General features: G+C 42.1%; 1 protein-coding gene across 17 annotated transcripts in view; it reads left to right on the forward strand.

The window, feature by feature from the left end:
- Nucleotides 1–13613, forward strand: part of LOC117897316 (RNA-binding protein Nova-1) — a 32901-nt gene extending 19288 nt beyond the window's left edge. For 4 of the 17 annotated variants that reach the window (XM_034806074.1, XM_034806076.1, XM_034806075.1 and 1 more), the window contains exons 3-8: nucleotides 3850–4060; nucleotides 7008–7073; nucleotides 8130–8273; nucleotides 8342–8982; nucleotides 9070–9592; nucleotides 10635–13613. In XM_034806074.1, coding sequence (XP_034661965.1) covers nucleotides 3850–4060; nucleotides 7008–7073; nucleotides 8130–8273; nucleotides 8342–8982; nucleotides 9070–9592; nucleotides 10635–10855 — 1806 coding nt within the window. In that variant the 3' untranslated portion in view covers nucleotides 10856–13613. Of the gene's footprint in view, nucleotides 1–1742; nucleotides 1989–3174; nucleotides 4061–7007; nucleotides 7074–8129; nucleotides 8274–8341; nucleotides 8983–9069; nucleotides 9593–10634 lie in introns of those variants that run through there. The other 13 variants (XM_034806081.1, XM_034806083.1, XM_034806084.1 and 10 more) reach the window with 8 other exon arrangements.
- Nucleotides 13614–13852: the final 239 nt, after the last annotated feature.

Below are 13852 nucleotides of genomic sequence, written 5' to 3' on the forward strand. Positions count from 1 at the left end.
AGGTAACCCCCTCTGAAAAGCGAAATACAAAAAGACAACAAAACGAAAGAAAGAATGAAATAAAATGAGAAAATAAGAAACGCTCTAGAGGCGTTTTACTTTTATTTTTCTTGGCCAGTCTTCTGTCTCTTTTGTCTGTTTGCCATTTGGCGCAAAAATGTCTCGAGAAATGTGTTATTTATGCGTGCCACAAAATCACAAAAACAAAAAACAAAACCAGCAAAACACAAATTGCCGCAAAGCCTCTCTGACTCTGGCTACCAGTTCCAGCATCAGATTCAGCCTCAGCCTCTGTCGTTGGCTGCTGCTATTGGCCCCTAAGCTCCATTGTGTAATCGGAGTTTTGGCTATTGCCAACCAGTTGTTAATTTTGCCTGCCATTTGGCAACACACTCTGGCGGCTATGGCTATGGCTATGGCTCTGACGATGGCAGGTGTTTTTTCTTCTTTTCCATTGAGCCCGCATTTCATTCCGGCTGCTGCTTCTCTAATCATATTTGTGTCGAGACTTCTCAATGGCGGGAACAGCGCACAATAAATCAATCTCCGAAATCCCAGAAAGGGTTTTTCAGTCAACGATGATCTCATGGGTGTGTAACGCCTACAGTTTTTGTGTTGTTATTCTGCTTGATTTTGTGGATATTTTTTATATCCGTTTTTATAATTTCTCAATTTATAATTTCTACTAATTTCTCGAAAATTGCTGATGTTTAATAATCCTCGCTAATACCGCATTTATGCTTGGTTGGGCAATGCCACATTCGTCATTTCATTTAATGACTCTCTGTGTGGGTGGGTGGATTGGATTTTGAACACAGTCCAAGGTCTTTGGATAGCTTTGATTTGGCCCAAAAAGTTCTTGTTTAATCGATTAGTAATTGTTGGCCAGCTATAAAGTGGTGGTAGAATTATTGCCTTCCTCCCTTCCCCTCCACTTCCGATCTATCACACAGACACACGAATCATTTTCAGCTTCTGCCTTATCAACGGGGGGTGCTTCCGCTGTTTCATCAATTAAAACGCTTTCGATTCGCTGCCACATTGACCATGATACTCGTACTAAGTATTTGTTACAGCTATTGACTTCACCCATACCCATGCGATTACTATTATATTACATATGATTCTGTTTTTATTTTTTATTTTGGTTTTTTGTTTGGTTTTATTCATTGCCGTCCATGCATATAAATGTGCTTGTAATTATCGAGTCAGCAACCATAGCGCAAATATAATTATAGATAATACGAGCACACGAATATGGTATGCCATAAATTGATGTGCTGCATGCCACACAACACACAGAATAGCGCAACGATAAACCGATTTCGAAATACACGTATACAAAAAAATCAGAACACTCTCCAATAATCACGAACAGTTGTTTTTGTTGTTGTGTGTCGTCGTCGTCCCCCCCACGAACATTCGCCAGTGACTGGACGGACGCCGACGTTAGGCGTGCGATTAGCAGCAAAAAAAATACAATAGCCAGCCCAGTCCTCTATAAATTGTATAATGTAAACCACAAAAATAACTTGTAATATCCTCCAAAGCAGCAGCATTCCCACAAAACTAAAAACAAAACTCTCAGCTGAACTCAACTCAAATGTGATAAATTCAGAAGAAACAAAACGAAAAAAAAACAAAAGGACATATAATAATATGTATTGTGATAAAACTACGCAAAGGATAAATAATTCATAATCCACAACAAAAACAAACATTTAAACGACTGAAAAGCAAAAAAATAATCAAATGCATCACCGAAAGCAATAGATAAAAATAAGCAAAAGCATCTCAAATGATCGCCGTCCTGCCATCGAGCCCGAAACAAGCATCAAGTATTACGAGTAGAAAGCACTCGACAGCATCCATCGACAGCATCTCGAAACTGCAACAGCACCGATCCGCATCGATCTGCAGAACGACATCGACATCGACATCTCCTTCTACTCCTCCACTGAACTCAACTGTAACTCTACTGCTGAATGGTAAAACTCTTGTCTTCCATAGCATATTATTTGGATGTTGTGTAACTCTATCGCCATTAACAATAATCCATAGTACATGGACATATCCTATCTATCTTGCCATTGCACCACGCATACTTCTACCTAGATCTAAATCCAAATATTGTTCATATTTGACGGATATCTGAGTCGATAGTTGTCATTATCATCCAAGAAACAGCCAGATCGCTGTTAAGCAGATAGAATCATTCCAATGGCAATCAAGTGTGATGTTTGTTCAATCAATCAGTCAACCAAGCGACCAATCAACCAACCGATCGTTTAAGCACTTCGATCAACTACAATCAAATACCTTTGCTGAAAACCTGCTGCTGCTGCCGCTGCCGCTTTCCTGGCAAATAGATCAATCCAATCTATCTGTCTCTTATCACATATATCTCTCTCTTTCTCTCTTGCGCATCATGCATCGTATACTATATAAAAACAAATACTATCTCCCATCGTACTCGTAATTGTTGTTGTTGTTGTTATCGTTGTCGCCTACAAAAACAAATATATTTTTGTATATCTAACCGAAATCATCAAGAAAACAACCAAATGAACAAGCCAAATGCCACGCACCAACAGAACAGAACCTAAATAATCGTCATGCCACAACCAAACACCAAACCACCTCTAATCAAATATCGAACTCAACGAATCAATCGAATTCAAAAACCACCAATCGAATCATCAGGAAAACTACTAAAAACCACTGCCGATGTCACCACTCTATCAACACGATCTCTCTCTCTCTCTCTGTCTCTCTTTCTCTCTATTAATGCAAAAACCCACAACCACCACATTATCACGAAGAGCATTATCCCAAAAGTAAAGCACAAAGAGCCATCAAAATCAAATGTCCATAGATACAGATAGAGAGAAAGAGCAGATCGTTTTCCGCAATATCCAGCTGTCTCTCTTCCTGGCACTCTGCTTTCATCAATGCGTGTGTGTATGCTTGTGTGTGCGTGTGTGTGGTGTATGTTTTTGTGTGACCAAAAACTGTTCTTTAAAAGAATGCCTTAATTTAAACCAATTTTCCATTTCTTTTTCTTTTCGTTTATTGAACAAGTTTTATAATTGGAAAATCGCGTAGAGTTAATTAATTGAAAAAACAAAACAAAAGAAAAAACCAACCAAATGCAATAAGTGCACAAGTGCACACACAGAACAGATACAAAATAAAATAATAAACAAACCAAGATAAACCATTAAATAAACAATAAAAGCGAAGAGAGAGAGAACGCATAAATTCCGTCGAAGGCAATCTGAAGACTGAACGGGAACGGCAGAACATTTCCAGCAGCGTAAAGGGAGGTGATATCCCCAAAGCCACATAATCCCCAAAATGGATAGTATTACGAGCATGAGGACAGCCATGGACATGGCCACTGAGCAGCTGATACAGCAGTTTGCAATTGAATCTATGTCGCAAGAACAAGAACATCAGAGGCAACAACAACTGCAGCAACAGCAACAGCAACAACAAGAACAAGAACATTTCATATACCAATATCAGCTATTAACGCCCACACATATGCAGCAATTAGCTAGTAATAGTAACTATCAGCCACGACATTCCACAAACACGTCGTCGCCCTCATCCACACATTCGCTGGCCAGCGGTTGTGGCGGTGGTGATGGTGGTGGCAGCTCCAGCTCCAACTCCAACTCCAACTCCAACTCCTACTCAAGCGGCAGCAGCAGCACCAGCGGCATCAGCATCAGCAATAGCAATATCAATATCACAGCAGCATATTCATCAGCCGTTCATAGCTACTATAAGAAGCTTCAGCAGCAAAGCCAAGCTAATCCCCAAAACAATATTCAACACCATCAGATGGAGCTGCAACAGTCGCCGCTGAGTGAGAATGGTTCACCGAATGCCACGCCAGGTGCCAATACGCCGCCCGACACGACGGGGGCCACATCCACCTCAGCCTTAGTCGCGGCAACAGCATCAGCATCGATCGCTGCCACAGCAGCAGCCACATCCCAGCAGCAAGCATTGCCACTGGGCAACTATAAGACTGCCTCCTGTTGGTGCTACGGTGAGTGTGACCTAAGAAACAAAGCAATCAACATCAACAGCATTGAAACTATCAGAAAAGTTGCGCACAACTTCCTATACTACACCCTACATACTCGTAAAAATGAACACCACTTCTCTATCTATATATGACTATTATACATATTGTATGTACATACGTATAACTACTATAACTATCGAGCTACATCGCTACAACAAACCAACAAACAGCAACAGCATCAATCACCACGTCGCCTCATTCAAAATGCCGCCAGCAACCAAAAAGAATAAATACAAAAAAATATGAAAAAAACGCCCCAAAAATCAAACAAATCCAACGGCGATCACAGGAAGCTCTAAGCTATAAACGAATTATCCATTAACATTGCGTTGACAATATTTTTGAGAAAATAATCCAAAAAAGATTAATTCACCCAACATTCAGCACAGCACACATCCCGCCACACACGCACACACAGACACTAAATAAAACCAACAAACAAAAACCCAACAAACACTCATCGAAAACTGAGCAACAGAAGAGCGAAACAAATCGAAACAGCAGCCACGCACGGCCACAATCGACTATATAAGAAATCTCAGCATTTGCTAATCGCACGCTTTAATGTGGGCGTCCAACTAAAAATTTGCTTTTAACTTTAACGAGTGTGTATGGTACGGCTTTCCTTTGGTTTTGCGGCGCCCTAGTGATTCATGAGTGTTGCATAAATATTACGGCATGGCGTATATTTCGCTTGGGAATTTGCGACACACACACACACGTCCAGCATATGTTAGGAGCAAGAGAAATGGGTTACGGAAAGGAAGGGAAGAGAAGAGAAGGAGGTTTAGGAAGAGTTTGAAAAGCAACTGCAGTGCTTATAAAGAGTGTTAAATTTCCATTGATTATAGATTTTCATGCATATCTTGACAACTGTTATCCATCGATGGTAAACATCCTATTCTGCTTAGCGTGGTTATAGTTTCAAGTGGACATAAACCTCCGCCCCTGTCCCGTCGCTGTCGCTTAATGAATGTCGTGTAGTCCGGTATGGGATTCGGGCATTTGTTCGCGTGTCGCATTTAGCCACATTACACATACATATGTACGTCGCGTGGTACGCGACAACCACTTGGCTGCAACGAACTTTGCTTCAACTATTTGCGTGCTGCAGATTGCTGCACGGAGGTGTTTTTATTTTTCATTGCATTCGTTTTGGTGCTGCCGGGAGTGAGAAGGACGAGCGGCGGTTGAGTGTGCCAGCTTGTCGTTAGCCTAGTTTTCCCTAGTTTTCCACAACCAATCCTGCACACAATGCATATGAAATTAGTCTCCAGTCTGCCTGCCACCGCCCATCAGTGCAACGCCCACTTGTATGCCGCAAGCAGTGCAGCCCTCTGGGCGGTCTGGCCAATGTGCTGCAAGTGTTATTTATGGCAGTCACATAATTTAAGCTGCAGCTCAGTGTCAACAGCCAGAGGCAGCGCCACAGCAGCCCTTACGGCATGGCAGGTCCTGGGTGCCCCATAAAAACCCTAAGCCAATGGCCAACTTTGCGGGTTCTGCCCCTGCAATATTTACCGTGCAGATTGCAGCCAAATTTTATTTATTTCTCTTTTGTTTTTATTGCTTTTCTTACACATTTTTTGCGGTTATCTACATTTGATAGATATCTGACAGATGCATCCGGCAAACTGGCAATGGTGGAGCTATTTCAATTATTTTAAAGCACTTCGCTTTCTGTGTGCGAGACGGAAATTGGCCAAACACTGGGCGAAGTGTTAAATATGTGGGCTGTGGTTTGCTTCTCTGCTCATTTCGCTTTTGTTTTCGCCTTGCAAATTCTTTTGCCAATCGCATTTTCACACATGCTTGCAAAGCGGGGCAAATGGTCCAATACGACCAATATGTTGGCCCCTTCCCACGTCCCACCCCCTTAGCACTGCCCCAGCAATGTCATCGCTTGTGCGGGGCGGCACCATGTGTGCGTTGCATCTAATTAGAGAAATACTTTTGAAGGACACTTCTGGCTCTCCCTCTGCCTCTGCCTTTGCTTCTGCCTCTGCGTTTGCTGCTGAGTGGCAATAAGACCAAGTCGACGTCGACGACTGGCACACATTTCAACATATCTGTGTGTTGGTGGAGGAGGGAGAAAGGGCGACCGAAAGAGAAGCTAAATTTAAACAAAACGAGTGCCAAGTGGCAAGTGGCAGCGACAACGACAACGGCAACGGCAACGATGGCGCGTCGGTGGCACAGTCTTGGGTCTGCCTCAAGTCAAGTCGAGTAAGGCGGACAAACGGCTGTGGCAGCGCCAGTCAGGTGCAACGCGCTTAGATCTGTGACGCTGTCACGCTGCCGCATGGTCGTTTGTGCAATAGAGCGTCTCCGCTTGACACATTTTATTAATTGAAATTTGTTTGTTTACTGGCGCGGCCCTGGCAGGCGACTTGGGTCTGTGATGCCCTCCGTACAGTGCCCACCAGCCGGAAGGAACTCTGTGTAGCTCGCTCTGCTTCTCCGTTTGCTAAGCTAAACTATTCACTGTGTATATATTATTCATGAAGCTTTGCCATGACACATTCTTTACACAATGTAGTTTTGTATAGTTTAGATTGCCCTTCTTGTCTTTGACACTGTAATGGTTTCTGTACAGCAAGAACAGGCCTTTGTCTATCGGTTTTCACTGTACCCGGTTGTGAGGCTGTGGCAATCATTTATCCCATGCATGATCTTGTCATTGAGTCTGTGATGCCCTGCGACTTGGGTCTTTCATATTCCTCTACCTCTATTCGGAATGAACGAGTATCCATTGTAAAGCCGCTGCCCCATATGACATTTTCGTTCATGCCCATTTGCCTTACATCATCTAATTGCTATTTTTGTGTAGTAAATGTATAATTCACTATCAAGAAACCAAACCCCTAATTATAATCTATTATTCTTGTTCTTCTCTTTGCCATTTCAGGTGAGTCAGTTTGTTCTGGAATTGAGGTTGAAATTGAAAATAATAACAATAATCATATTCATCATGGTAAGCTTTCTCACACTTTCATTAAATACCATTAAACCCATCTTTGTCTAGCCAAATGATCAACTAATTAAAGCGATTAATAACCACTACTCAAAGAGCGTAGAATCAATGCTATCTGTACCGTTTCGTTTCGTTTTCGTTGTTTTGTATCTCTGTCTCTGTATCTGTAACTTTCTGCAAGAGCGCGCGCTTTGAGCTTGACTTGACGAATAAATTATAAAACGAATCATGAAAACTGAATACTGAAAACTGACTTTGACCCAACGAACATTAACCTTCGAACCCTTGACCAACTGTTTGCTTTAACTTACATTTTTGCCATACAAAATGTGGTTGTAAATGGTTTCTTTTTTTGGGGCTAGTACCATTGCCACTCGGATGACCTATGTACGTCCGTGCGGTCCAGTCCAGTCCGGTCCAGTGGAGGAAGTAAGCGGTTCACTCATGTGTTTCGTCGTCATGTGTGTCGCCAGCGCATTCTGTCCGTTGCATCTCATCTCGAGCGCATATCCCCCTACTCGTCTCATGGCTTGCCACAAACCACAATCCACAACCACAACAGCCACCAAAACAGACCACACAGTCGAACCACACCGCCTGCACCACCATAACCAAACCGCCCATAGCCATAGCAAACACAGCAAATAACCAAACAAACCAAACAAAAAATGCAACTAAAAACTAAACCAAAATTGAATTTCTATAACTACATTTATAATCAAAAGAAAACTAATACTAAAATCTAACCAAAAATCGAGTTGAAGTAATGCTTGAAGAACGAATCGCCGTCGTATCGTTGCGAGCGCCCCGCCGAACGAACAAACGATCGTCGCCGAACTGAGAGCTGTTATTATTTATAATTTGTAGAAAAAAGAACGTAGCGAAACTAACCCTAACAGCAGCAGCCACAGCAAACAGCCAGAGCCCCCCGACTAACCAGTACTGGGACCTAATAATGTCTATTGAAATGAATAACCGCCCTACTCTACCTTCCCAAAAAACCCCCACGAATACCATTGGTCGCTCTGTGAACCCATTTTGATTCTTTGTTTGCAGGCGAGACAACGTATCACATGAAAATACTGGTGCCCGCGGTGGCCTCAGGGGCCATCATTGGCAAAGGAGGCGAGACGATTGCCTCACTGCAGAAGGACACGGGTGCTAGGGTAAAGATGTCCAAGTCACATGACTTCTATCCAGGTGAGTCCGGTCTACATTTGATTCTCTCTACGATCCCCTAACTGACTCGATCGTTTGTTTCTTTTTAGGCACCACTGAACGCGTCTGCCTGATCACTGGATCCACGGAGGCCATTATGGTCGTGCTGGACTTTATCATGGACAAAATCCGCGAGAAGCCCGACCTGACCACAAAGATCATCGATGCCGAGTCGAAACAGACGCAGGAGCGGGACAAGCAGGTCAAGATTCTGGTGCCCAACTCCACAGCCGGCATGATCATCGGCAAGGGCGGTGCCTTCATCAAACAGATCAAGGAGGACAGCGGCTCCTATGTCCAGATCTCGCAGAAGCCCAAGGATGTCTCGCTGCAGGAGCGCTGCATCACCATCATTGGCGACAAGGAGAACAACAAGAACGCCTGCAAGATGATCCTCTCGAAGATCGTCGAGGATCCGCAGTCGGGCACCTGTCTGAATGTCTCCTACGCGGACGTCAGTGGGCCGGTGGCCAACTTCAATCCAACCGGCTCCCCGTATGCCACCAATCAGAATGCCATCAACTCGAGCACCGCATCGCTCAACTCAACGCTGGGCACCTCCATCGGTGGAGGCAATTCGGCGGCCAGTCTGCTAGTCAACGGTACCGGCATCAACTTGTCCATCAACCTGGGCGCCCCCAATCCGGCGCCCAATCTGGCAGTTGCCAACCAACTGCTGGAGCATATTAAGGTTCGGTCCTATCCGCTGGTGATTACTGATCAGTGGCGTTCCCACCTCTGGCAGATGACTAACCAACGAATGGTTTCCCCCTTGCAGGTTGCCATGCGCGGCTCCGGCTACTCGGAGACCGTCACCACTGAAGTCTGCAACGCCCTGGGCGTCCTGGCCAAGTACGGAGTCCTCGGCATGGGCGTGGGCGTGCCCCACACCAACGGTGCTCACTCGACGCTGGGCAATTTCCTGGGCGTGACGACGCTGGACCAGCAGACGGCGGCAGCCAATGCGGCCAATGCCAGCAATGTGTTTGGCGCTGTCGGCCAGGTGAATCTTGAGCAGTATGCCGCTGCAGCAGCGGCTGCCGCAGCCGCCAGCCGGCCGACACAGTCACAGCTGGACGCAGCCGCGGCACAATTCGATCCATTCCGCCATCTGGGCTCCGCCACAGCGCCGGCCACGCCCGTTTCGCTGAACAACAACAGTTTCGGGCTAACGGCCGCCACGGGAGCGGCGAACAGCGCCCAGTTGGGCGGCCTCAGCAAGAGCCCCACACCTGGGGACCTGAGTTCCAAGGACTCGAAGAACGTGGAGGTGCCCGAGATGATCATCGGCGCAATTCTAGGTGGGCGCCATTACTATTACCCCTACTAAATGCAAAAAAAATATGCTAAAATGCAAAATGCAAACAACCTACCAGAAACTACAGCAACAACACCGCAACTTTATTTACCGAACCCCGAACTCCTCCTGCCCCCGATCCCTCCCAGCACACACCAGAAGCCAATAGAAGGAAAAGCCAAAAGAGTTTCCCCAACATCGCATTCGTATAGCCCCCACTCAGCGCTTTAGCCATAGATCAGATCCATTAGACATAGCCGCCATTCCAGCAGACTCATCGCAGGGCAGACTCTCAAGAGACAGAGAGAGAGAGACGAGATCTCTGCATTCGATACATTCCGTTCAACATTCTCAATATGATATTCCCAATAAATTCATCCAACTTATAGCGAAATTTCTAGTCAAGTTCTTGCCTCACACACAAACCCGCACGACCCAAGATCCATGAACCATGAGCCACTCCCATTCCGATCAACTGAAAGTTCGCACAAGTTTCACACAGATTCACACAGATATCTGAAAAGCAGCAGCAGTTAGCAGTAGGCATTAGCTTTAGCCCCACCCACATCAGGTTGTAGGTTTTTCCCCCCACATTTTGTTGTATGTTTAACGAATTTTTCTTACATAAATATATATGAATACTTATGCCCCCAGTCGGCTAGTGCAATTCTTGGATAAACAACGAGTTAATATTATTTTTGTTGGATACTGTTAAATTTACCTCAGTGTCATTTATAAGGTCGTTAGGTCATTAGTTTGTAGGTTCACGGCACTCTGACCAATCCACCTTATTCCAGTCTACCACCTACCCCCCAAATCCACCATTCCAGAGCTTATTGAAATGGCTGTTGATTATTATGTTTTCCTTTGGTATGATTTACAATATCGTAAATTCGATCCACTTAACACTTAACTGCTATTAAAACACACAAAACTTTTCCCCCATATATACATAATTATATAACTCGTAATCGTATATAATCCACATAATGTCATATTATTATTCTTAAAATATATTTAACATAAATCTGATGCAAATATTCCAGGTCCGAACGGTCGTAGTTTAGTTGAGATTCAACATGTTTCTGGCGCAAATGTGCAAATTTCCAAAAAGGGCATATTCGCACCTGGCACTAGAAATCGCATTGTAACCATTACTGGTCAGCCGAACGCCATTGCCAAAGCGCAGTTTCTAATTGAGCAGAAAATCACCGAGGAGGAGACAAAGAGGGCGCGACAAATTCCATTAACCACTGTTGTGAATTAATATCCAAGTAAACCAATCAATCAACCCCCAACAAACAAAGAAAAAAACCAATCAAACAACCAACCAACCAACAAACAAGCAACACACAACATAGCACCACAGCAAAACAACACCACAGCATACACCTACATACATAGGCATACATAGGCTATAGCAAGTTTTTCCTCTAACAAAATTGTTCATTTTCTGTAAGAAGCAACACCAAAAAATGACAAATGAAAAACCACAAAACAAAAAAACGAGATAAGTAAAGAAAACCAAAATGCTATGAAATATTAAATCTAAACACTGAAATAAGAGAAAGGGAACTACAGCAATAGAAAAAAAACACCAATTGTTATGCGAACTGCAAAAAAAAGTTAAACACTTAATAAATGTTAATTATGTATTGCATATACCTCTCCTCTCCCCTTTCCCCATTCACCTTTTTGGGTACACTGTTCAAGGCCCCGAGGAGAAATGCTTTAAAGTTTAGAGAAAACAAAGGAAAATCGAACGAGAAAGAAAACTTGTGTAATAATATGGAATAACCCTCTCTACTATAGAAGATTGTTGCATTTGCTTGTCACGAATCGATATCGAAGTCGAAATCAAAATCAAAGTTAACGCCCAGATCGGATACACTTACTATACATAGCTAGAGAGAAGGGAAAACTGTTTGGGTTTATTGTTTGTGATGCGTATGTTTGCGTTGCGTGTTTTGTTTTTTGGTTTTTGGCCCCGACAAAAGCTATATACGACACATATGGGGCATATATACATATGTATATGTTATGTACACACGTTGTTGAGTCTTGTTTATATATTATCCACACACATATGCCCATACATATATATATTTACATATGCCACCACCTCCACACACCCCCTTACACACACAACCCTAAACACACACTTACACGATACACATAAATATTAGCATTATGTTGAACTAAAACGAGCTGAGGAAAAGGCCAAGAAAAGCCTCTTCTTTTCCGTGTACTGAGCGAGCGTTTTCAGTGAAAACTTCAGGTGATTCTTAACCTCGAAATAAGGTAAATATTTTACTACAAAAGAAAAACAAGAAAAACTACGAGTACTACTGATGACAGGCTAGTGAAAAGTGTTGTTCCCCAAAAATAAACTACTCACATATTACGTTCTTTCGTTACCGTTTTCTGTTTTCTGTTTCCCGTTTTATCTGTTCTCTGTTGTTGCCCCCTTGCCCCCCACTCTATTCCCCCTATTGCTTACTGCTGTTAATATATAAATATATACACACGATTCCACAGCTTTAAACAGATATATAGTTGACGTTGATCATGATAATGTTGTTAAGTTTTAGAGAGAGACTATCTATCCCATACAATCAAGTGGTGTTAATGTGTTGCGCGCGCACGTGAGTCTCCCTTTGGTTATGATTTGTGCTCCCGATTTGTTACTCCTTATACAATCATTGTTTAATATATATATATTATTTATGACTATGCGATTTGTTAGCTGCCAGTTTGAGAACTGCACCTCTTAATTTTTTGATTTTTGTTTTGTTAACTTCATATTCTTTTGGTAAATTTAGCACATTTGTTTCTTACATTCTTAATCTTAAGTCGTACATTCTCCTCACATCACACTCTTTTGATTGAAACCTTAATTAAAAGAAGAAAAAAAGAAAACTCAAACAATCGACGTTTCTCTGTAAAATATTTTCATATGAAAGCATTCATTTAGGGTTTTCTTCATGCCACAAAAATCAGACAATCCACCAAACGATTTCCCTCTCTTAATTTTAAGTATTGTGCAATTATTAAACATAATTTCGACAAAACATTTCACAACTCCACAATTCTATGTACATATCTAGAATGCAGTGTAAAGACAAACAAAAACAAAACAAAAAACAACTTAACATCACATTGAAAAACAAAAAAATTTTCCGCCTAATCATATATACACACACACATACACAAAGACAAGGAAAAGTTCCCATACCCATCCATACAGAGAGAGAAATGCCTTACTTGTAATGAAATTTTTCTTATTTTACTTTATTCCTTACACATAATTAAGTTTAACCTTTCTTTTTGATTAATAAACAAAGACAATGATGAAACGAAATTTCAATAAAATCTAAAAAACATGCAACGTTTTATGTGTTTAATTTAAATTTAAAAGCGCACCTGGCGCACCACCAATCCGCTCGCCCAGCCCACCCAACACCACCCCTCAGCTCACCCACTAACCCAAACAGCCACAAAACGTATCCTAAAACCAGTCTACAACATTATCATGACCAATCAACAATCAATCAAACAACCAACCAGCCAATCAGTCAGTCAGTCAACCCAACCAACCACTCTTCTTGATACGTCCTCAATATCAATATCAATTTCAATTCAATCACTGAAAACGCTCATCAATGTAGGGAAATGAAGGGATATTCAAATGGATAAACAGCAAGCAAAAAACAGCAACCAATCCTAAGCTAAGTCTATGTTTAAGTTGAAAAGTTGTTCTTATTAATTTTTTTGCTATTATTGTTAAAACTTACATACCTACAATTGTTCTTATTTGTGCAATATTTATATACTACGATTAAAATATGAAATCAAACGGATAACTAGAGGAGATAATTGTGACAAAACAAAAGAAATTTTGTCTTAAAAAATAACTATTACCTAACTACCATAAATGAAGGGAAAAACGAAACAAAAAATGAAAGTAAATTTGAAAGTACAGTCGTAAATGCTAGTGTGCCTTGAAATATGCATTAACATCCAAACAAAACAAAAGAGAGAAATATCGGAAGGGAATAAATATGATGTTGGTGTTTTAATTGAAACTATTATTATTTTATGGAAAACATAAAGAAAAAACAAAACAGCAGAACGTCGAGAGAAATGATAAGCAATAGATCGTCTAAAAGTAGAAATTATCCAGGCAAAACAGCAGCAGCAGCAGCAGAAATCCACTGAAACAAGAATCACAACAAGCATAATACACAGATCCCCTTTCGTCCAC

Source organism: Drosophila subobscura, chromosome O, assembly GCF_008121235.1.
Source record: "Drosophila subobscura isolate 14011-0131.10 chromosome O, UCBerk_Dsub_1.0, whole genome shotgun sequence".
In the NCBI taxonomy this organism is placed as follows: Eukaryota; Metazoa; Arthropoda; class Insecta; order Diptera; family Drosophilidae; genus Drosophila; species Drosophila subobscura.